This window comes from Macaca nemestrina, chromosome 3 (genome assembly GCF_043159975.1).
Source record: "Macaca nemestrina isolate mMacNem1 chromosome 3, mMacNem.hap1, whole genome shotgun sequence".
Classification (NCBI taxonomy): Eukaryota; Metazoa; Chordata; class Mammalia; order Primates; family Cercopithecidae; genus Macaca; species Macaca nemestrina.
The window spans coordinates 47,040,863-47,066,329 of NC_092127.1; the positions used below are offsets into that span (position 1 = coordinate 47,040,863).

At 36.6% G+C, this 25,467-nt stretch overlaps 1 protein-coding gene across 10 annotated transcripts in view; it reads left to right on the top strand.

The window, feature by feature from the left end:
* The window catches only part of LOC105493295 (inositol polyphosphate-4-phosphatase type II B), an 822,839-nt gene that overhangs the window by 417,676 nt on the left and 379,696 nt on the right, over positions 1-25,467 (top strand). For all 10 annotated transcript variants that reach the window (XM_011760836.3, XM_011760835.3, XM_011760841.3 and 7 more), the window contains 2 exons: positions 6,661-6,877; positions 8,829-8,873. In XM_011760836.3, coding sequence (XP_011759138.1) covers positions 6,778-6,877; positions 8,829-8,873 — 145 coding nt within the window. In that variant the 5' untranslated portion in view covers positions 6,661-6,777. The remainder of the gene's footprint in view (positions 1-6,660; positions 6,878-8,828; positions 8,874-25,467) is intronic.

The window sequence follows — 25,467 nt, forward strand, 5'->3', positions numbered from 1 at the left end:
GAACATGAGATGGGTCTCCTGAATACAGCACACCAATGGGTCTTGACCTTTTATCCAATTTGCCAGTCTGTGTCTTTTAATAAGGACATTTAGCCTATTTACATTTAAGGTGGATGTTGTTATGTATAAATCTGATCCTGTCATTATGAAACTGGCTGGTTATTTTCCACACTAGTTGATGTAATTTCTTCATAGTGTCATTGGTCTTTATATTTTGGTATGTTGTTGCAGTGGCTGGTACTGGTTTTTCCTTCCAATATTTAGTGCTTCCTTCAGGAGCTCTTGTAAGGCAGTCATGGTAGTGACAAATTCCCTCATCATTTGCTTGTCTGAAAAGGATTTTATTTGTCCTTTGCTTACAAAGCTTAGTTTGGCTTCATAAGCCACATGAATATGAAATTAGAATATGAAATTCTGGGTTGAAAATTCTTTTCTTTAAGAATGTTGAATATTGGCCCCCAGTCTCTTCTGGCTTGTAGGGTTTCTTCTGAGAGGTCCGCTGTTAGTCTGGTGGGCTTCCTTTTGTAGGTGACCTGCCCTTTCTTTCTGGCTGCCCTTAATAATTTTTCCTTCATTTCGACCTTGGAGAATCTGGTGATTATGTATCTTGGGGATGATCTTCTAATGGAGTATCTTAGTAGGTTTCTTTGTATTTCTTAAATTTGAATGTTGGCCTGTCTTGCTAGGTTGGGGAAGTTCTTCTGGATAATATCCTGAAGTGTGTTTTCCAGCTTGGTTCCATTCTTCCTCTTTCAAGTACTCTAATCAGTTGTAGGTTCAGTCTTTTTACATAGTCTCATATTTCTTGAAAAATTTATTCCATATTTCTCGAAGGTTGTGTTGGTTCCTTTACATTGTTTTTTTCTCTAGTCTTGTCTGCCTGTCTTATTTCACCAAGATAGTCTTCAATCTCTGAAATTATTCTGCTTGATTTATTTGGCTATTGATACTTGTATATACTTCACAAAGTTCTTGTGCTGTGTTTTTCAGCTCCATCAGGTCATTTATGTTCCTCTCTAAACTGTTTATTCTAGTTCGCAACTCCTGTGAACATTCTATCATGGTTCTTAGCTTCTTTGTCTTTGGAGAACATTCTCCTTTACCTCAGTGAAATTTGTTGTTACTCACCTTCTGACGCCTACTTCTGTCAATTTATCCATCTCATCCTCCATGCAGTTCTGTGCCCTTGTTGGAGATGTGTTGCTATCATTTGGAGGAGAAGAGGCACTCTGACCTTTGGGGTTTTCATCTTTTTTTTTTTTTTAATTGATTCTTTCTCATCTTCATGAGTTTGTCTAGTTTCAATCTTTGAGGCTGCTGACCGTTGGATGAGGTTTTGGTGGGGACATTTTTGTTGATGCTGCTGTTGTTGCTTTGTTTGTTTTTCACCAATCAGCTCCCTCTTCTGTAGGGCTGCTGTGGTTTGCTGGAGGTTCACTTCAGGCCCTATTCATCTGGTTTGCTCCTGTACCTGGAGATGTCACTCAAGGAGGCTGGAGAACAGAAAAGATGGGTACCTGCTCCTTCCTCTGGGATCTCTGACCTCAAGAGGCACTGATCTGATGCCAGTAGGAATGCTCCCATATAGGATGTCTGATGACCCCTGTGGGGGTCTCACCCAGTTGGGTGGCATGGGAAGCAGGACCCATTTGACAAAGCACTTTCGCTGTCCTGTGGTGGAGGGGATGTGCTGCACTGGAGGGAAACCTGCTCTTCTGGGCTGCCTGGATTCCTCAGAGCTAGCAGAAGGAAAGACTAAGTCTGCTGGTTCACAGAGACTATGGCCACCCCTTTCTCTAGGGGCTCAGGCTCAGGGAGATCAGAGTTCTGTCCCTGAGCCCCTGGCTGGAGTGTAGGGAGCCCTCGCCCAGTGAGGAGGGATGGGTCAGTGTCTGGCTTAAAGAGGCAGTCTGGCTGTAGTCTGCCATAGCTGGTGGCTGGGCTGTGGGGAATACCTCTTGGGACCCAGTCATCCAGCCTCCCTGGCTTCAGCAACGGAAAAGTGTGGCCTGGAGCTTTAGTGATGGCTGCCGCCCTTCCCCACTGGGAGCTTAGTGTGTTAGGTAGCTAGCAGCTGCAATGTTGGCTGCTGCCCCTCCCCCAAGGAACTCATAAGGCTTAGACAGCAAGCAACAGCAGCAGTGGTGATGCCGCCCCTCCCCCCACAAACTTGGCAGACTTAAGCAGATTCCAGTCAAGTGGCTGTTGAGGATCTGCGTGGCTCTGTGGTTGGGACCCTAGGCCCTGGTGGCATGGGTTCATGAGTGGGATCTTCCCGATCTATGGGTTGCACAGTTCCTTGGAAAAATCAAGGTTCCCCAGGCTGGGTAGCACACTTACTTCCTGCCTCCCTTGTCTGGGTGTGGGGGCTCCCCTGCCCTGTGTGGCTCTCAGGTAGGCAGCCACACCACACTGCTCTTCCTTTTTCTCTCTGGGTCATGCCAGCCGCCTATCAGTCCTGATGACAGAACTGGATACTTTGGTGGCTGGTGCAGGATTGGTATGCTCTTTTGCTTCTTTTAGATGAAAGCCTCTGATCACCACTACTTCTAGTTGGCCATCTTGGCCCCCCCTCCCGTGCCCCCCAATAAATTCCTGTACTTTTTTTTTTTTATCTTAAAGGGAGAACTATGTAGGGATTTTTTTAAACATTTCATTAAAAGTGATTTTAACTAGGAAAAAAATAAATTTGTGGTGGGAATGGCAAGTTTCATTCTTATTGAAAGGACTTTTTTTTCTTCATATTTTGGTCATAATAAGCACTCACTAAATGAGAGCACAAAACAAAACAAAACAAAAGTAAATTAATAAAAGTTTTTAACTTTCTATTCACTACTATTGAAAACACTTGTGTTTAGTATCTTTATGCTAACTCCCCTTTTCCCTGCTTCTTTTTCTAAGATAGTGTCACTCGTGTGAGAAAAAGGGTCTCACATGACCATGTGGCAGGGGACAAATGGAACTCGTTGGACTCATGCTGTTACTGGGTGGATACTTGCTATCCTCCATTGAGACACAGCAATCCTGGCCCAGTCACTGCTCCCCCATCTGGCTGGAGTAACCTGTAGCCTAAGCTTGTCCAACCTACGGCCCCAGGATTGCTTTGAATGTGGCCCAACACAAATTTGTAAACTTTCTTAAAACATTATGAGTTTTTTTGGTGTTTTTTTCCCCTAGTTTATCAGCTGTCTGGTAGTGCATTTTATGTGTGGTCTAAGACAATTCTTTTTCTTCCAATGTGGCCCATCAAAGCCAAAATATTGGATACCCTTGCTACATGGATTGTCCTCTCTCATGCTTTCTGATTAACTGGGCCTCATCTTGTCTCTAGATGGCAGAGAAAACCTACTGAGTTTTGGCCATATCCTCTATCCGCTTCTTGGCCTAGAAAGCCAACACTATAACCTCTGCTGCAGGGTCACCATATCCCTTTTATAAGAAACATGTGCTAGGTTCCTTTTTATCCACACGTTGAGAGCCAGTAGTTTTTTCTCAGGTTCATCCACGAGTGAGAGGAGCAGAGGGAAACGCTGGGTTTAAACTGAGGCCGTGTCCCTCTGCCCATCTGCTTTTTGGGCTCTCTTCCACTCCCAGTAGAAAGTTCAATGTTTCCACAGGAACAACCTGAAAGATGGTTCCTCCTATATTTGCAATGGAGACAGGACATCCACTTGCCATCCACCAGTAAGTTCTCCTCCCTTCTGGGATTTAAAGTCCTAGAGAGGAGCACCACTCCCTGAACCCTGACTTGGTCTCCCTTACCTGTCTTTGTCTACCTCTGATTCCAACTTCATGGATTTCAAGAGTGTCTTCAGCTCATTATGTAAAAATTTTGGAATTTGACCATTCAGGTACATCTCTGTAGTTCACTAAAGGAAAGGTAGAGGGTTTATAACACCTTGTTAGCACAACTTGTTTTGCCATTTTCTATACTGGACTAAAAAATAACATGTCTTGGTCTCTGTAGATGACTGTGAGGTAAATAAGTTGCATTATTTAATATTTGCAAAGTGATTGCCCTCATTACAACTTTTTACATGTAATCACTAAGAAATCTGACACCTCTTATTGCTCCTTTCATCTTCTGTAATTTTTATTTTAATCCCTTTATCTTTCTTATTTCTTTTAATCTCTATTTCCATTTTTTAAAAATCTCAAATTTGATGAGAACTCTGGTATACAACACTGTCCCTGAATTATGCTATTAAAAAGGAACCATAACAACTAAGGGCATTCTCCTTAACACCAATCTCCTGTACCTGCAATTTGCCACCAGAACACTATCTTGATACGAAGATGCTACTTGATTTACCTGTCACTAGTGAGGGAACAGAACTGTACTAATGTTGAGCGCATCACATTTGCCCCCTCATTATGTAATGTCTCCAATTTTTCAATGTGTGTTGTTAGTTTTGTCTTCCTACTTAATAATAACCTTCTTACATGGTTTTGTGTGTCTGTCAGATTGCCATTTATACTGTGAGGTGTACAAAATATTAACAAATATCTGTTATTGTAGTGGTCAGTAAGAAATATTGTTCAATTAAACATAACTGAACTATAACTACCAATCATCTTTTGTCCCTGGGGGAGGGTGAGAGAACCAAGAGTATTTTATGAGTACGATGACCATTCAGCTTGTACCTCTTCTGAGTAAGATAAAAGATGTGAGAACTGGCCTGAGTAGAACTATGCTTAAAAGCTATCTCTTTTAAACATGCTTGTGGTATACAACAACCACAATCTATTATTGTGGAAAAAATTTTACAAGTAGGCACAGAAAATAAACTGTTGTATGTTATAACCATAGGTAAATGCTCTATTTAACAGCTAAAAATGCAGTTACTTTCATGAGCTTTGTGACTAATTTCTTCTGAAGTGTGTGCTTGGATAGCAAGTACCAAATCTTAAGTTTGTTGTCAGTGAAAATAAACGAATATCAAGAGGTTATCTCATAATTCTTGTTTTGTGTATTTAACTTCATTCTCTCTAAAATTGAATTTATTTTCACTTAGCGAATTAGTTTTGCATGGGTAGTATGCTTAAAATGGGACCACATTAATGAGCCTTTGTAGACATCTTACATCAGTCTTTTCCTACCATCCTCAAATTATACAAGTACACATATACCAATACACAGAGTTAGACATTTATTTCATTAATTATTCACCTATAGTGTGCTGAGGTGTTATTTTGCTAGTATTCATCATACTGCCTCCTTTTTGCATTTGAAGATGACTGATCAGGATTGTGGATTGAGTCTTTGGTCAAGAAATATAGTGAAGTTAACAAATTATATAGTCCTCACGTCCAAGTCACACATGCCTTGCAGTCTGCTACAGATATTATCTCACTGTTAGCATTTGTCACAGGTCTTTGGAAGAACGTGGTGCCATGAAGTGTGTGTGTGTTCTTATCAGAAAAGACTTCTAAATTTAATGGTAAAAAAAAATTAGGAAGCATGATCGTTGTTCAAGCTTTATTATTAATTCAAAACATAATTTTTAAATTGATGGATTTGGTCTAATTGATGGTGCAATAGCCTTCTATCCCCAGAAATATTCTTGATTGCATCCTTAGAAGCCAATATGTATTTACCCATAATTTTATTCTACTATTTTCTAAAAATTCAAGAAACTTTTTGAATTTAATTTCTGCCAGATTTTTTCAAACTAGAGCTGAATTATAAATGAAACCACTTTACCAAGAACCACAAAGAGTGAGGCTGTTGCTTTGTGAAGTTTGAGACCTTATTAATATTCCAAACCAAACTTGACTACTGCTACCTCATTACATGGCATTGGACAGATATTTAAATAGTTTTAAACATTTTAATTCAGCTGGTAACTTGATTTAAAACAACATTGATTTTGTAAAAAATTTATTCTTGGTCATATATATCATGCTAAATATCAAAATGAATTTGTAAGTATTTGAGGCTGTCTCTATGACAGAGTATTAAATTCTTGGAGAGTCTTTCTTTCCTCATGCTAATTTTCATCAATTTTTCCATTGCTTTCATTTCCCCTTGAGCTTTAGCTTTTTAGAAGGATGATTCATTCTTTTCAGCATATACCATGATCATTAAACAATTACACCTTTATCAAGCAGAGCAGCAAAAGACTCCATGGATAGTAATGAGGTTGGAAACTCTCCTGTACAACCTGTTGGCTCATCTTGGAAGAAGAATGTGATGCCAAATTATTTTTTATGTGGTCAGTAATAATGTTCTAACAAGGGTGGATGGAGAGATGAGCATAAAGGGCAATTCTAATGGAAAGAACGATAGTAATATTCACCTTGCCAAAACATGGTAATGTCTTGACAAGATGCTACATGCTCTTGCTGCTAAATTGGGTTTTATACTAATTTAGCAGCCTCTACAGCTATCTGCTATCTTTCAGAATGAACTAGAAGAGAAATAATATACCTGTCATGTTTTAGAAATCTTTCATATGACTATGTAATAATTGCCTTGAGAATACCTATTAAACCTAGACTTTATGATGCATTAATTGTGTGGAATGGTCCTGAAAGTATGAGTGGAGTAGGCAGGAAGAAAGTTTATTTGAATGTAGTTGCAGTCTCTACCTACCTTTAATTTTTAGCTTTGTACTGAACTCCAATATGACTGAAATTTTAACTTTTGATGTTTCCTAGGTACAGAATTTCAGAGTGGGATATCAGATCTTTAGTGTGAAGATACATCTACATTAAACCAGAAATCACTGGAAGTGACATTTGGACAAGAACATTTGGAAAATTTTAAAACTGTGAATGTTGATCATGGAAATTAAAGAGGAAGGGGCATCAGAAGAAGGGCAGCACTTTCTTCCTGCAGCCCAGGCCAGTGATCCCGGGGACTGTCAGTTCACAAGTAAGTATGTGTGTATCCCTCCCTGTTTTTGCATCTAAAGATGCAAATTGGGTTGACGAAACATACACGTATATATATGTATTCATAGATTCATAGGAACTTCGGTTCTAACAAATGGCATGAAATTACCTAAATATTTTTTCCTTTGCACTGTTTACCTTGGTGGTGTGAGTGTATGATATGCCTCTCATCTTTTATCTTGGGTAAGATAGATGATGATCCATGAAACGGTTAAATATCAAGTAACAAGACCAAAGCTCTTGAATATATATTAAGAGCCTAATACTTTTTAAGTATACCTTCTAGACACTAATAATTTCTAAGAATAACTTCTATTGGTATTTATATAATCTTGTATGGGAATATTTTTTATACTGTAGAAATTCTCTCTTTAAACCCAAAAGGAAGTTAAGTTGAAAGCATTAAGAAAAAAATGGTTACACTGGAAATTTAGACTGTCACTGCCATACCAAAGAGCACTAAGCCACAAATATAGAGCCAGTGGAGATTTGGTCAAGTTTGCATGTGAACATTAAAATTCATTTTTTATTACTCAAGTAATTAAAATCATTGGAAGAATTGTGTGTTTGCTTTTATATTTAAAATTCTAGGGTTTGGTTTTTATTGTTCAGCATGAATTATGCCTTTTTCTTTTCTTTTCAGAAGATTCCTATAGTCCAATTATTTAACACTGGCCAATATATGCCTAACCTTCTCTTTTAATTTACATTATAAAGCTAATCTTTAGAAAATTGTGTTGGTTGGAGGCATTTTTGAGAAATTTGGTTGTCAATGTTTAAAGCAGAGTTAATTGTTAATGACCTTTTAAAAAAACCCAGACATTTCAAGTTCACAAAAGCCTACCTAATGATTGTCACTTTAACCTCTCTTGAAAAATCTAAAAATTGTTAACCAAAGCAATTGCTAAATGTCAGCAGAAGAAAAAAATATACAGTTACTGTGCAAAAATAAATAAGTAAATAAATAAATAACTCTGTGAATAAAAAGCAGTTAATTTTTATACAAAAGGGTAATTCTTAAAATGTATTAGTGACCAAATGCCAGTAAATAGTATCTGACGAATGCACCAGCAAAAATAAGCAAGGAAAGGATTTGTATAATATTCTTTCATTTATTGCCAAATAGTTTACTTTTCCATACATGTTAGTTTTACTTATTTGGCCACCCTTGAGTTGTAACAAATGGCATCCCATTCATACATCAGTCATCCACTCTTGTTTAGGAAGCTTCTACACTGTGTGTGGTCTTCAGGCATCTACCCATATCACTTCCCATAATCTGATCACTCTACCTTCTAGCCATTAGATGGTTCCATTTCCATACCTTTGTCCCCAGACTCACTTTCCCTCCTAGTTCATCCTAAATTATTTAGCCATCTTGTTATATTTTTTAAACATTGCTGACCGAAAGAATGGAAACATTTTATAAAATGTTGGTTTAAGCTATTACTAAATTAGTAGAACAACCAGCACTATAATGTCCATCATAACCTAGCTGAAGATATCTTTTTGGTTATTGATTTACTATTTACAGCAGGTCAGAGTGGCTTGGAAAAAATCCATTTAAGAGAGTATTTTGGTAAGGGGGTTCTTTATGAAGGATCCACTTCTGTCTACATTGCATCCAAAAGAAACACAGTTGTAAAATATGTTTTCTGTTTGCCATGGCTTACAAAAACAACATTTCTTGGTTTCTTTATAACCATAGAGATAAAATGACCAATCAAATCTTAAGTCACATCTAGTTCTGCAACAAATATTATGCCCTGCCCTGAGAACTGATTATTTATAGGCCTGATAAACCAAGTTTATTCATTCTGCCAAATATTGTATTTATTCATTCTGGTCACGATGAAGCATAGTAATATATATTGACATATTCTTGATAATTTGATTTTTTTTAAAGCTGAATTTGCATCTATTATTTATAGGTATCCAGAAGACTCCAAATGAACCACAGTTGGAATTCATCCTTGGTGAGAAATTCCATCTTATTTGTATCAATAAATATAAGAATTTGTGTAGTATTTTGCAAAGTATAGGTACATTGCTTACATCAATACATATTTTACAAATTTTTATGAACATTGTTCTGTTTTTAAAATTGTTCTATAAGGTGGGTGTTATTTTCTCCAAATTTATAGGAATTAACTTGCTGCCCAAGGATACAGGGTTCAGTGGTGATAGTTTTGCCTCTCAACCAGATCTACTGATCACACATTCCATGCCCAGCACTCATTCTAACATAGTGACTGCATTTTGTTGCTAACCAACATTCCTGCAACTCTGTTTGTCTAATTTTCTATACCTGGGCTGGAGACTGGCCACCTATAGTTTGTCTTTGTGTTCTTTATGGCATTTCCAGGATTCTTGCCCATTTCTGTCTTATTCAAGAACATTCCCTGACTCTTCCATATTGATTTTTGTGAACATGCCAGTGACGTGTGAGAATTTAACTTTCAATCAAGCTTTGACTTGTTTAAGCAACTCTAAATATCTGTCACATGTAAAAATTTGTAACTTTGTCCAAGGATGAATTAAAAGTGTGCATTCTGAGACCAGTCCACTACTTAACTAATGAGTGGAAACTACTTTATATTTGAATTAAGTGTGACTGCAAAAATAACATTAGGAAATTAGCTACAAAGAGGTACTTAAGGTAAAAATGTGGTTCATATGAACTATATAGACTGGTCTTTTTTTTCCTTTCATGATTCTGAATTATTTTGGAAAGACAGTAGTATTTTTACATTTTATTTTAAACTAAGTTTTATAGACTAACACATGCACATATTCAATTTCATATACAGAGACCACATATAGTATTATAGTATAAACATTTTTACATATTAACATATATTTTCTAAAGTTTGGGGAGCAAATTGAAATACTGAAACCCAGTATACGTACTCTATACTGGTATTTAGTGGTTGGAATTTCTAAGTATTTTAGGAACATGCATTTTTATTATGTTTTATATTTATATTTTTTGCTAAAATATTTTATTTTAAAATATAACTTACTGAGACCATAGTTGATATGTAATTCATTTTTTGAACATTCTTTGTTACAAATATAGCTAAAAATGTGCTATAAATTAAATATTAAAGACTTAAATTTTTCCAGGCATTGAGAAACAGGCAGAAATGTGGAAAACTCAAGAAAATTTTATAGTATCAAAAATGAAGCTATTCTTTTTTTCTCTCTCTCTTTCTCTAGAGAGTTTTCAGATTGTATCAGATATAAAAAGAACATGTTTTTGGAAATGGAGCTGAAGAGCAAAAGAAAGGCTAGGCACTCTTCACTCTTACTACTTGAGCTTACATCTATCCATCTTTCATTTTTAAGAGAAGAAACTCACTTTTTACATTTTTGACAGTACTTCTGAAAAGTGAAGTTTCATTAGAGTGGTTTGATGTATTTCCAAGCACAAATAAAGCTTTGTTGTTTGCCTGCTGGAGAAAGAGGGAATCTGAAGAAGCAGAGCAATTAGGGTGGCAATTGTCAGGCAAATGTGGTGGCCAGCCTTCAAGAAATGGCATACCTGAGCCAAATACCTGTCTTCTAGTGCAATTAAGAGAATCTATCTTGTTCGAAGACCTAACTATGCTGTTTGTTTAGAAAGCCAAGTAAATTTCAGTAACAACACTATCGTCACTGGTATTTCCGTTTTTGAATCACAGAATTAACAGATTAGCAGCTGCAATAATTTATTCATAATAATGTTCTTCCAGTATAAAAAACTTCAATTTCCTTTTTTTATATTTATTTTTAAAATATACTAAGAAACAACACCAAATAATTCTGTCTTATCAAATGGCAAGAAATGCTTGATGAATGTTTTTTCAAGTCATCATGGAACTGTGTTGTTGATCCTAGAAGACACAGTTCCCAAACTGTTAGGTTCCTTAGCACTTAAGATCTTCAACTACACATTTCTTGAAGACTTTTTAAAAACTACTCTCTCAAGGATATTACAGATAAACACTTGTATGTTTTACTGTATATTTTTGTCATTTTTTTTGAGATTTTTTAATCCCACAAATCCTTCGATGTCACCTATTGTATGAGTCACTTCTATTCATTTCCTAACAACTAATGAAAGAATAATAGCTTCTTAGATATTTGTATCATGTTTAAGGGGGTGCATATTTATTTAATCAGAAGTAAAACAAGAACAAATTCTAGGAAAAAGAAATTCAGTAAGGTAGAGGGCTTTTTCATCTAATTATTATTATTATTATTATTATTTTTGAGACGGAGTCTGGCTCTGTCGCCCAGGCTGGAGTGCAGTGGCCGGATCTCAGCTCACTGCAAGCTCCGCCTCCCGGGTTTATGCCATTCTCCCTCCTCAGCCTCCAGAGTAGCTGGGACTACAGGCGCCCGCCACCTCGCCCGGCTGGTTTTTTTTGTATTTTTTTGGTAGAGACGGGGTTTCACCGTGTTAGCCAGGATGGTCTGGATCTCCTGACCTCGTGATCCGCCTGCCTCGGCCCCCCAAAGTGCTGGGATTACAGACTTGAGCCACCGCGCCCGGCCTCATCTAATTTTTTTTAACGAAATCTTTGGTATTTGATTCTCTACTCTTAACCAAAGTATTCAAATTATTTAGGAATTTCAATGGCCTTGCTTTTTAAATTAGGAAAGCAGCCACACCGACCAATTTGTTAGATACCATCTTGCTTTGTATAAGTTATTTTCCATCAAGGATTTATGTCCGCTTTGTTTGTGTGCTGCTATATAATAATTATATCTTGCTGAAGTTCCTCTGCTTATTGAGTTCCTCTGCTGAAGTTCCTTACTTATCCAAATAAGTAAGGTAGGAGGTACTTAGTCAATTGAGCAAGCTAATTGGCTAAAAGCGTCTTGAGCACAAGATAAGCATGTACTGAAAAACTGAGTATCTCTTGTCCATTGTTAAATGTATTTCTAAAGGTTGACTGCATTTAAATTAAATAATTCACCCCTACAACTGCAACTCTGTTTTCTCATATTTTGTTTCTTCGAGTGTATCAAGACTTTTTGTTGTTGTTGTTGTTGTTTCACAAAGAAAGAAATAGTTAAAAACCTAAGAGAACACTGAGTTTGTTTATGGTTTAATGAAATTGTTTTGATTTCAATAAAGTTGGCATTTAAGAAGAGGGATCATTTCTTAAAAACTAAGGACATTTCTTTATGGAAACAATTGTGGAAAATGTATAAAGAAGACTGATCTTGACAAGTATATAAAATATACTTCTATGAACTACTTTGAGGTTTTTCTCCTGTTGATTATTCACCTCCACTTATTATGTCTAGAGTCAATAGAATGCTTATGAGAATGTCTTCATATTTTATACGTACATCATATATACTATAAATCCAAAACAATAGATACTAATACCTATTAAATACATAGGAAAGAATGGCATGCATATGTTTGCATATGTGTTCCATGTGTTCTTTCCTTGACACTCTGAAGTAATGTTCTTGAAATTAATTTATTCTTTGATGGCTAATACTCAATGCAAGCCAAATGACCAGATACGGGATACAATAAAAGATACATTTTGTACATGTCAACAAGCTTTGGGGTTGATTATGATAGGAATGGGGGCTTGAAAGCTAGAGTGAAAGCCTTAATAAGCACAAGTCATTTGCTCATCTAAATTATATTAGGAGAGGCGTTGAAAACCTATATATAAAATCATTTCAGATAGTGTTAAGTTCTATGTAGACAGAAAGATAGGCCACTGGATAGAACATATCCGGGGGAGAGGCACTTGACTTGGGTGAAAGAGAGACTACTTTAGATATAGAATTCAAAGAAGACGTCTATGTGCTTATGCAGGGTATGGATACTAATTTGGATATTGTCCATATTGATCCTAAGAATTGGGTGACTTTCCAAGTAAGAGGGGACGAGCTATACTAGACATTTAAATAACACATAATAGGGTTCTTATAATGGGAATATTGGGATCGAAGGGTAGTAAATTAGGTTAGTGATTTGACCAGGAATGAAACCAAGTTACACGTTGTTCTGGTTTTGAGGTTAAAAAAAAAAACCAAACAAACAAACAAACAAAAAAACAGGGAGAATGGCAAGATAGTGGAGGACCATTTGCTGGACTACTGAAATCCCAAGATCAGAGTAGGACCATTGCAGGATAGACTACATGCTGAGCCAGTGAGATCTCACTCTCATGCTTGTTGCATTGTCCCTTCACTTTCACCTTTAACTAAGCTGCAGCTATCTGAATAATGGGATCAGGCCTGGTGATTGGATGCTGCTGAACATCTAGTGAGTAAAGGATGGAGAGATATGGGATTTGAAGCCAACAGATTGTTAGATCTTTTGCCTTTTGTGGAGCTGTTTTCTTTTAAGAATCCATATATTATGTGTAGAATAATTTTCTTCGAAAAATTTTTTCTCTTAAATTTAAAATGTGATGACAGGCCGGGCGCGGTGGCTTAAGCCTGTAATCCCAGCGCTTTGGGAGGCCGAGACGGGCGAATCACGAGGTCAGGAGATTGAGACCATCCTGGCTAACCTGGTGAAACCCTGTCTCTACTAAAAAATACAAAAAACTAGCCGGGCGAGGTGGCGGGCACCTGTAGTCCCAGCTACTCGGGAGGCTGAGGCAGGAGAATGGCGTAAACCCGGGAGCGGAGCTTGCAGTGAGCTGAGATCTGGCCACTGCACTCCAGCCTGGGCGACAGAGCCAGACTCCGTCTCAAAAAAATAAAAATAAAAAAAATAATAAAATATGCTGACTCCTTCACCATAGGTTTTACTGGCACATAAAATTGGAGTAACTTGTGATTCAAATTATTTAACAAAGCCTTTATTTCTAGGTTTTCTCTAAAATGGGTAAATCTACATTAGCTGCTATAATTTTATATTAATATAGCAAAAATTATCACAAAAATAAATAATAGGCAATGTAGAAACACATCATAATTATATCTAGAATGTAGCCATCCATCGTACATTTTTAGACATATTTAACCCTCTTTTTTTCTATTTCACCATCTCATTCCCTGACTTTTCTTCTATGTCAAATTCAGGAGGGATGAAAGAAAGTAAAGGCCACTGTATTTCATCCCCAACTCAGAGTTGATCAGCATAAGTTATTGTTTAATTTTTAAAGTGAAACATATGTTCATAAGATAGGATATTAATCAGTCATTAAAAATCATTTATCAGAAGGATATTTCATCACACAAAAGAATATGAAAGTTTTAAAAGCAGGATAACAAACTATATGCACAATATGGCCTTTATTTAACTATCTGTGTCTCTGTGTGCAAGAGAACAAGATTGGAAGGTGTGTGTATCTTCAATCATGGTTCTCATCAGTTGGTAGAATTTTTATTTCCTTTGTTATGCTCTTCTATATCTTGTAAAGTCTTTGCAAACTACACATGTAAATTTCATAATCAAGTGTTGTTGTTTTTAATAAATAAGCTGAATGCACTGAGCAAGAAAAGTGGCATATCTTAAGAAGTAAAATTCTGCTTTTTGCCTTTAATTAACTCTAAATAGAATTAGAGAAATTTAACTACTACTCTTAAAATCATTAAAAATCATTTAACAGCTAAACTATTTCCTAGGGTACCTAAGAACATTAGGGATTGCATAAAAATTTTATGAGAAAGAGTAGTCACTGAGGCTAACTAAGGAAGACTGACTAAGGCCAATTTTTGAAGAAAGGAAACAGGATTAGAATAATTAGAGGAAAGGGGAAATTACATTCTAGAGTAGGAGAGCTGTATGAGCAGATGGTTGGTGTTTGGAACAAGATGAAAGCTCCAAATTCAGAACATAAAAAAAAGACACACAATAAATAATTATTTATTATACAAGCTACATATAGAAAGGTCCGCCATTCTTGTATTTCTAGAAGGAAAATGAAAATAGTATTCTCCTCAAATAAGATTCTTGATTCATCTACATCCTGATCCTTTGGGAAGAGTGGTATATATTAAAATTTTTTTTAATATATAAAAAATACATAAAGGTTTTTTTAATAGGAAATTAACTTCATATTCACTCTGTAAGCCACCACTTGTAGAAGGTCTATTTTTTCTATGGAAGTGGATGATTGAAAGAAGTGTCATGTGGATATGCAATTCAGTATACATCTGTACCAGGTAAATGATGTGTACCATCCTAGAGTTTAATGATTAAAATTCAGTTTTTTCACAACAATATGTCCCAGTACAATGACAAGAAGTCCTCAGGTAGGTTAATTCAAATATTATAGTGGCTATAAATAAGGAGTGCTTATCCCCTTTGGTGGTTAAGGCTTTGTCCAGGAGAGGGCAGATTCTAAATACTTTGTCTGTTAGGTCATGTATTAAATAATGTGAACTGACTTTGGATTTTGTATATGCAGGTACTGTATTTTAATAGCCCATTTAGGGAAAAAAAAAGATAAAATCATGTGATCAGTTTTCTGTGCTCGGTATTTAAAAATGTATAAAAATGTGCCCCACTGACAATCTGGACAAGAAAATGTCTCATCTCTTTACAGACACAGCATTTACAAATTGCAAGGGCCTTCATTAACCTGCATGTCAGGTCCATTTATACTTTATAAATTGCTATAAATCAGGCATTGTTTTATATGTTTTTCTAAAAGGAAAAATCATAGGAGGCCCAACTTATGAATTATCTTCTATATTCACAATCCTACTCTCTTGCTGGTCTCTGTTCTATAAATGATTATAGGGCTCTGACCTTTTTAAAACTCCAGTGGGAGAATGGAGGGTTCTAGTATATCTTCTTCAGTATTTTTACCTTCTACATGGTATGCTAGCTGAAGGGAATACCAAGCACAGAGGTATATTTTCACATTTATTCTATTGATAAAACTCTTACTTCACCACATGGGATGCGATAAGAGAAGCAACTGCTAAGAATTAAACAAGGCCTGTGCTTGCCTTATTTTATATTTTGTTGCCTCATCATAAGTTGATTGCCATCTATTTTCTTGATTTTTTTTTTGTTTTTTTGTTTTATGTTTGTTTGTTTGTTTTTAGACTGGGTTTCACCCTGTCACGCAGACTAGTACACAGTGGCATAATCATAGCTCACTGCAGCCTCCAACTCCTGGGCTGAAACAATCCTTCTGCCAGCAGCCTCCCGAGTAGCTAGGACCACAGGTGCTCATAATCATGCCTGGCTAGTTTTTTTATTTTTATTTTTTGTAGAGAGGGGGTTCTCACTATGTTGCCCAGGTTGGTCTTGAACTCCTGGGCTCCAGTGAATCTACCACCTCAGCCTTCCAAAGTTCTGGGAGCACAGGCATGAACCACCACAGCTGGCCTTCTTGCTTCTTGTAGTATAACACGTCCCTTATAAAACATTGCATTTCCCTGAACTACCATTTTCTGGGCGCCTTCTAATGACAAGTCATTGTTCAGAGCCCTAGGAGGACACAGCAACAATTACCATTTTTTCAGCATCTATTATGGGCTTAACTTTACAAATAGCATGTCATGTATTTCTCACCACAATTCTACAGGATAATAATATTAAAAGTAACTAACATTTATTGAGTGCTTACTTGTTTGCCATATGCTGTTCTAAATAATTTACATACATTAATTACTTCTTATTTCATTATGAGTAATTGCTCTCTTATCAACCCTGATTTCTATGTAAGAAAACTTAAATATAAACAGGTAAAGTGGTGAGCCTAAGCTTTGAACCCAGGAGTCTGAGTTCATACCATAATATCTCCTCCCATATTGTCGTTACTGGACAGATTAAGAATCTTAGATTCTCAAAGGTCTATTTTCCGAAGATCTTACAGAAGTTGAATGATGGGGTCAGGATCTAAGCTGAGTTTTGTCTGATTCAGAGGCTCCTGCTTTTAACCATCAGTCAATATCCCCCTCCTCATTGATTCGTACTTCCTAGGAGTTTTCAGGAGGTGATGAGGATAAACAACTTTGATAATGTCAGGCAGATTGTGATAAGGGCAAAATAAAGGCATAAGCCAAGAACTATAGAAGTGCTGAGCAAGTATAATTCGTTATAACAATGGCATCGAAAACAGATCTCAACGGAGGAGGTATTTGGACCAAGTCTTAAAGAATGAGCAGGATTTCAGTTGGTTTAGGAGGAACACAAGAGATAATTCAGAAAAAAAGAAATAGAAAAAATACATGAAATCCTAGAGCTCGTTTTCCAAGGTGATGCATTTAATGCTCATTTACATTTCCCTCTTTATTGCTTATAATTCCACTCTAAAATAGATTAAAGCTCTAGAAATTCTCTTGCAATATTCTATAATTGTTGCATGTATATCAGAGACTCATTTTAAAATTCTAAATGAACACAAGTCTTTAAACATTTTTATTGCCACCAAATTATATGTAGGTATCATGATGTGTTGAGTCTTACTGCCTCTGGGGCTGTGCTAGATGAAACTCAGAGGAGGCTCAGGCCATGCTGAGCTGGACAGAGAGGACTTTTTAGGCAGGCTGTGCCTCTAATTGCCTACTTATGTAGGCAATAATTTTCCCATTGAGCCTTTCTTTGAGCTATGTCAATTTTGAGAGCATCGGATAACTAGCAGTACTTTCGAGGAGATATTTTTCAGAACAAGCATTCACCAACAACTCAACAACAAAAATAAAGACAATAAATAGAAATGGATTTGCATTCCAGGCTGAAACTGAGCCTAAGTAGGGAGGCAGTATAGCTTCCAACTAAGAACTAGGAGTGTGATGCCAACTTGCTAGTGTTTGAATCCTGTCTTTGCTACTCTATAGCTATAAGGCCTTAGAAAAATTGCCTAATGTTTCTGAATCTCTATTTCCTATCTGGAAAACGGGAAGGATATTACTATTTACCTTATAAAGTTCTTGTGATGATTAAATGAATTAGTGTAAGTGGTTGGTTAACATATGATTAATATTTCCTTGAATAAATCACTTCATCACACTCCAAACTTCCTTGAGCAGGGAGTCTAGCCACTGCCCTTTTGTGCATAGTAATTGCCATCACTTGCTGAACACCTTCTAAGCACAAGGCATTAAACACTTTTGATATTTTCTCCTTTGTTCGTATTACAGACTCCACAGTTATTTCCCATTACCTATGTTTCACAGACAAGTTCATTCACTTGTGTGAAGGCATATGTCTAGAATGTAGAGCAATCTGGATTTTAATTCCAAAGACCATGTTCTTTGTGGTTTATGATTAAAAGCACAGGAATGGGAAAGAGAACAGCAATAAAAGGTTATCTAAGGCCTATATGAGGTTTTTGTACTTCTGATACAGTTATTTAATTGAAAGAAGAGAAAACGAACCAATTGGAGCTTCTTTACACATCTGTCGGGTGGGTAGTGGTTTTCTGGTGACCAAGATTTAGCGTGTTCTGCAGTTGGATTATAGCCTGTTCTTAGTGACATTGGTCTAAATTCTCGTTTGGTGCACCCTGCAGATATGAGATATGATACATCAATTAATAAATGAGAAGTATGTAAGACCTCAAACTTCTCTCCCACTTCTCCTGCCAGGACTATATCATTTAACTGAACTGTGTTGACATAAAATAGATCTATTCTTCTTGTCATGTTTATTTCTAAGTAATACATTGTAGGAACTTTTTAATTACAGCATGTCTTTAATCAGGTTTAACTTCACAGGCTTAAATTGATTATTCAACATGGATTGAGCAAATTATTTATTAGTTATTTTTCCCTAAATGTTTCCTTTATACTTTTTTTTAAATTTGTCTTTCATCCATGACCAACATATCCCATACAGTTTATTTCTATTTCTGTGTGGTTTACCTAATTACTTTCTCCCTCCATTGTCTAATTACTGAGAGCATTGGTCACTGAAACAGATCTCTCTATGCAGCATCTGTTGCTACTTAGGGGTGACTGAGGAATCAGGACTACCTCAGGGCTTTGTTTATCAGATGCTTTTGCTTTCTGTAAAATCAAAAGCCACCAGGGTTGGGAGAGAGAGAGGTCGCCTGATGCTGCTGTCTGTATGGTTGAAGTTTGTCAGTCAGTTTTTTTGTTGAGCAGATGGCATCCAAATGTATCCTAAGTCACTTGGGGACCATGCCATGGGGACATGAAGAGACTTAATGGAGTGCAATGCAAGATTAAAGATAAGTTCTCTTACATTTCTATTGTACAAAACAGTCTTTCCCAAAATGCTTCTTATTTGAGCTTTTGTAGTTGGCAAAGGCAATGTTATTCCTATTTTGTAGTGGAAGAAACTGAATCTTTGAGTGGTTAAGTGACTTGCCTGCAGTGACATTTCTGGTAGAAAAAAGCCCAAAGCTTAAGTTCTCTGTCCCTTACACCTCCATCACGTCTACCAGTGACAAAGAGATTATTCTCAGCTGTTATCCACAGTGATAAGGTGGCAGAAGTCAGGTTGAGCATGTGGGTATTCCAGGTCAAAATTTGTTCAAATTTAGAATGTTAGTTTTATCCCAATGCAAATTGCTTTTCCCTCTAAGTAATTCCAAGGTCCACAGCTTTAGGTAATATTTGTAAGCCTTTGTTTTCAAAATTTGTAACTCCTGCTCTCACTTTTCCACCGAGCTTTCTACTCCCATATTCAACTGGCTACCAGATAACACCACTCGCTTGTTTAGGAGGTATTTTAAAAATTTTAAGATAGCTAAAACCTGAGTTTTTAAATCTCTACTTTTTTTTAATTCCCCCATGATATCTATCTCCATAAAGCACACCACCATCCACTTAGTTACTCAAATCCCCAAACCATAATGCCTTCTTGATTCTTCTTTTTCTATAACCTCACATTAAATCCATCATCAAGTCCTGCAAGTTCTAGGTTGCAAATATATTCTGAATTTCACCACCTCTTTCCATCTCTACCACTGTCCTTCGATTACAAGCCATTGTGAGCTCTCACCCAGGCCAGCAGGCAAGTCCTCGTGAGTCTGTTTCTATTCTTATCCCTGCTCAGTCTCTTCCTGATGGAACAGCCATTCTTCTAAAAATATAAACGTAACTTCTTTACTCCCCTACTTAAGATCTTCCAATGGCTTCAATTTTACTTAGAATAAAATCAAAATGGGTCTTAGGGAGCAGGCCATTCTCACCTTACCTTGTGTTAATTTTCTAGCTCACTCTCCATCAACCCATGGGGCTTCCTTCTGCTTCTCAAATAGGTCAGATGTTTGGGTCTTTGCACTTATTGTTCCCCCTCAGCTGGTTCCTTGGTATGTTTTAGGTCACAGCTCAAATGCCACCTCATCAGAGAACATTTGCCTGATCCACTAGTCCCTAACACTCTCAAGTTTATTACACTGTTTAGAATTCTCATTGTTTTTTTAAAAAATTTCTTGTCATACTAGACTGTAAGTCCCATAAAACAGGGAATTTGTTTTCATGTTCAGTGCTGTGAAACTGTTACCTGGAATCATATTGGGCACATTTGAACATTCAATAAATATCTATGGGCTGATATGCATGAATTCCATTGCTTTATCCTCACACATTTATTCATAAAATAAATCAATATATTTATATGTTCCCTTGAAATGTTTCATAATTACTGCCAACACAATTATTTGTAAAAAGTAATCCATTTTAAAATTTCCAATGAATATAGTTATTTAACTTTTAAATTTTCATTGTTTTCAAATGAATATATTAAATTTTAGAGAAATAGAGTCTTTTGGCCTGGGGTTCTTTTAGGGAAAATTGACAAGAAGAATCAGCTTATAGGCTGAGGTGAACAAGTTGAGATCTATAATTAGACTGCGTATCTGATGACTGCATACCTGTGTAGAATTGGGGAGCCAAAATTCTTGCAGTGTAACCTGAAGATTCCTATGTTATGACAGCATCAGAGAAGCAACCAGTCTTCCTGCAGAAATGTTCTTAAGAACAGACATATACAAATAACAACAAGAACAGACAACTGAAATAATAGAAATAGACTGACAGAAGGAGATTTGAGCTTAAATTTTAGCTTACAACATGTGCCCCTGAGGGAAGTCAGGGCCAGGCTGGTATTTGGACTGCCAGCCTCAGAGAGCCTTTGGATCCTGACTCTGCCTCAAAAGTCCTGAAAAATTCATCATTCCTGGGTCATTTTGCAGACTAAATCAGACAGCATCCCTAAAGTGCTAAGAATAGTGCTAGATGTATAAGTGATTCCCTAATGATATTATTCTAATTATTATCTTGGGTTAATCCCTTTCTGTCCCTGAAACTCTGATTCCTTATCTGTAAATTGCAGATAATAATTCCAATTTTGCAAGTTGTTTGAGCTAATATAGATGAAATTGAGAAGTATATTACTAATACATTGTTAAGAATTTAATACATTTTTTCACACATTTTATTTAATTAGATCCACACAAGCACTAAGTGAGAATAAACATAATTATCATCCCCATTTCCAGATGAAGATACTTAAGACTCCATAACCAACCCCAAATCACACAGTCAGGACTGAATCTATGGCTCTCAACTTTTGGCAATTTGGAGCGTAGAGCAAGTAAGAACTGCCAAGAAGACCTTACAGAGAAGGTACATCATATTCTCATCTTGCCTAGGCTACAGTGCATCCTGGAAGAGGTTCTTTTTAATTAATTTGAGTAGTGTAAACTACTCCTCTGTTCTGAAACTTCCTGTATGCTTAGGGCTCTGAGGCCTTTTACTTTGAGCTAGCAGCCACTCTGCTGAGCTTTCGTTTGAACTGCTCTTCCTGGAGATCCCAAATATTCCGAGAAGTATGCTCTTTTTCCCTTCAAACACTGATCCTCTTAGAACCACTCTTTCCCAAGAAGTTGTCTGATCTAGGTTGCTTTCACAAACTGTTGAATTGGTGGATTTTGCTCCAAATAATTAGACCTTCTGCTTTCCAGCCAGCCCAGATTTGCTTTCTCACTTATAGACTCCTCCTTCTCTTAGTTCTTATATCCTGGATCACTAGTCATTTCTAGCTTTAGCTTATCTGTATGAACCTTGTTTTATTTCCTGTGAGTCAACTATCTTATGACAGAAGAATCGACACCCTCAAAGCCCTAGTTAGTCAAATGAATATTGAGATTTTCTTTTGCCTACACAAAATCACACATGATTGATGACTGAAACGAAACTGGAGTTATCTTCTTTAAGCGCTTCAAAACTGGTTCTTTCCCAAAGGATGATCTAGATGGAGATAATAAAATGAGAAGCTCATTATGCCCCTAGAACCATCTATTTTTCTCATTCTTCCCTATTCCTCTTACCTCCTAATCTCTTTTTATATGTCTTCAATTTAATAATTTATTTCTACTGGTAAAATATTTAGCATTCGAGCAATAGCAGTTTTCTAAAAACGGTTAGCTTGACACATAGCCACTAAGCCCAAAACAAATTTTCAGGAAAAAAAAATTACTTAAATAATTTTTAACCTTAATTTAGACACCAGTTCCTAAAATTCAAGCCCTTAACTGCCATCCGCACAATGCAATTCTCTTGAAATATTTTGGTTTGAGAAAGCATGCTCAGGATTTGGTAAAACCCAGACCGTGAGTCAGTGTGTTGTATGTGAAGTCATCTGGATTGAACAGCTGCCTTCCAGTCTGCTTGCTACCTCCTGCCCAAATAGATTACCTCAGGAGACTTTCAACTCCTTAAGACAACATTCCAGGTCCCTATTTTCTTTATTCTCCCTCAAACTCCTAAATACTTGCGTGACATCATTTTGTGCACTTACTCGGAGTCCAGCCACCTTGAGTCTACTCCCCTTAGCCATCCACCTTTGGTAACTGAAGCCCTGACTTTCCTGCCACCCTTTCTGTAACCTTTCTCCAGCAGCCACGTTGGCCTCATCTTTTGGTTCAGAGGTAGATCAGGGAAGCGGCCCCTCCCCAATAACCTATGTGCACTGCTGAATCCACTCATGGGCCATATGCTTGTACTGGACAGAAATCCTATGGCTCCCACATCAGTGGTAGATGTTCAAAAAAATGTTGCCACCTCGGACCCTGAAGAAGGGGTGGTAAAGGCTTAATTAAGGTGGTTCCTTGCATTTCTTTTTCCACTTACTTCTTCAGCCCAATCCTAACACTACAGGTTTCCATGAACCGACTCACAATATTGCTTTTAGTATTCAGGCGGACCTGCTTTCCTTCTTGGAATAACATTTTCATCCTTTCTTAAGCAGCACATATGTTCCCGCTGAAAAGAGCAGCAGAAAGCTGCAAACACTTGTTGTTTCCAAAGTGGAACTTGGATTTGGAGCATGAACAAAAAGAGCCAAGTCTGAATGCAACGATAGGCGGTGCTAGGCCAGCTTAGAATTTATGGCACGAAGTGTGGGATATCAAAACCAGAAAAGATGAGGGCACAGATTTGTTTTTATTTCAATTGCTTGAAGATGGAGTCTCAGCCACCTAGGTAATATTCATGAAAGCAAAACAAAATAGGATTTTCTGAGGACTGACCTGAGAAACTAAAGGAACAGGACATAAGCTTGAGAATGGGAGTCTTCTGGTACTGACAACAGTGATTTGAACCAAATTTGTTCTTTTCATGTGCAAATAAGCTGTCTGCTGTACAACTGGCATCTTCATTTCTCCCAGCACAGACAATCCAAGAGCATTTCCCGTGAGCACCATTGTTCCAGGCAGAGGTTGCGCTGTTTTTCTTTCCCTCTTGATTCTTCAGTGATACTTAAATTGAGAATTGGTACTGGGTGTGAAGTTTATTTTAGTATCAATAATACTCCCAGCTAGAGAAGTGAATTTTATCTTCTCAGCCATTTTTTTTTTTCTTTAAAAGGCCAGCACATTTCTATTTAACACACACACACAGACCCACATAAAATATGGTGACATGTTTTAATATTGTTCTGTTATAGGATAGTACAAAAATAACAAATTTTATTTCAGGGTTTATTTCTCAACAGTCTGAATCTAATATTTTACTTCAAGGAAATCAGTTTAATTTACAAGTGAATCAGTTGTAAAGAAATTTAGGAGCATTGGTGCTCCAATCTCAATGTGGCAAGAATTCTAAAGCAATATTTCTACAACAAAATCTCTTAAATTCCCTCTTGCAAATTATCACCTATATTCCTCAATAACTCTGTCATCTGTTTTCTCCCCATGGTATTAGATTCATCTTTTCCTCAAGTTTTATTTGGATTCTATCATCAGAGTGTTGATAGTCTTAAAATTCTTGTTGCAAAGCTAAATCACCATTGAATATGCAGACAACCAGACTAAGCAGAATGACATTATTGAAAACAAATTAACTCAGATTACTGAATAGTAAGCTATTGGTTAAATAAAAAGATAGTATTTATCCTTGAGCCAGACAGTGTAACCACAAATATTGACTGGCTGGTTAGTTAAATATTTGAATATGGAACTAATGGAACTGTAAGGCAGCAGAAGGTGTGGTGTTCCATACATGAGCTAACACAAGGAAAGAGCCTAAGGCCAATGTTTCCTGGCACATATTAAGCATTTAGCAAATTATGCTTCCTGCCACTCTTCACCTTGTTTGCATGTTTTATGTATTATCTTTAATAATAACCCTAAAATATGGAAAATATTAGCATTTTATGATTGCAAGGTAGGAATACTATTATCTAGCATTATTTCAATATGCCTAAGAGATTATTACCTTAGGATGGCTTTATTTATTTGTCTGTATGTTTATTCACTCATTTAGTTTATGTGTATATATGTGCTGATTCCTTAGGTTGATTTCTTTTCTTTCAAAACAATTCAAAAACATTGAATTGCTTTTATCCACTGACCTTTTAGAAATCTAACATGAATACTGTTGTTTTCCCTTATATGGATATCATCTTTCTTGGAGAGAAAGACCCTCACTTTGAATTTGGGACATTAATTTTTAGAACCTAGTGCCTTAAAAGACAAAAGAAAACAAACTAAAAAAACCCACACATTTTCTAATTTTTTAAAATGCCAACTTTTATACATTTGTTCTTATTTTTCCAACAAATATCTATTATGTTGGCAGTGATGCTGGTCCCTTAGGAAGTGTGTGCTAATTAAAATCTCCCACACAAAAGTTAAGGAGAACATAACACATTTTTATTTTGTTTCGATAAAGACTTTACCACCACCAGTGAAGTGACGGGAGAAGCTGTGGTTTGTTAAGAGCAGTGTGTGCTTGACTCCTAGAGTCCCAAGTCTTATAAAATATATGAGTGGTGACTTTGATAAGCTCATCTTTCAGAGTGATGACAGAAACATATGTTGGAGAGGAAATATGAGACAACAGAGAAGAGAACAAAAAGGAATAATGTCAAATGAGGAAAATTATAAAAAACAGGCTTGCCCAATTGAAAATAAGCTAAAATGAGAGGAAGGACAAGATGAGAGCTACTCTCAATGAATTAAAGACTCAAAGATTTTACAGAGAATACAGAATACAGTTGGGAAGATATATATTAATGGCCATAAATCAACTGAGCATGATATAGAACCATATTCTTCTAAGAAATAACCATAAACAGATAGTCAGTAGTGAGGAGAGTATTTCCAACTACTTGTGCAATTCTCATTGTGTGAATATTAGTCTGGGCAGGAACACTGTACATTCTGCCAT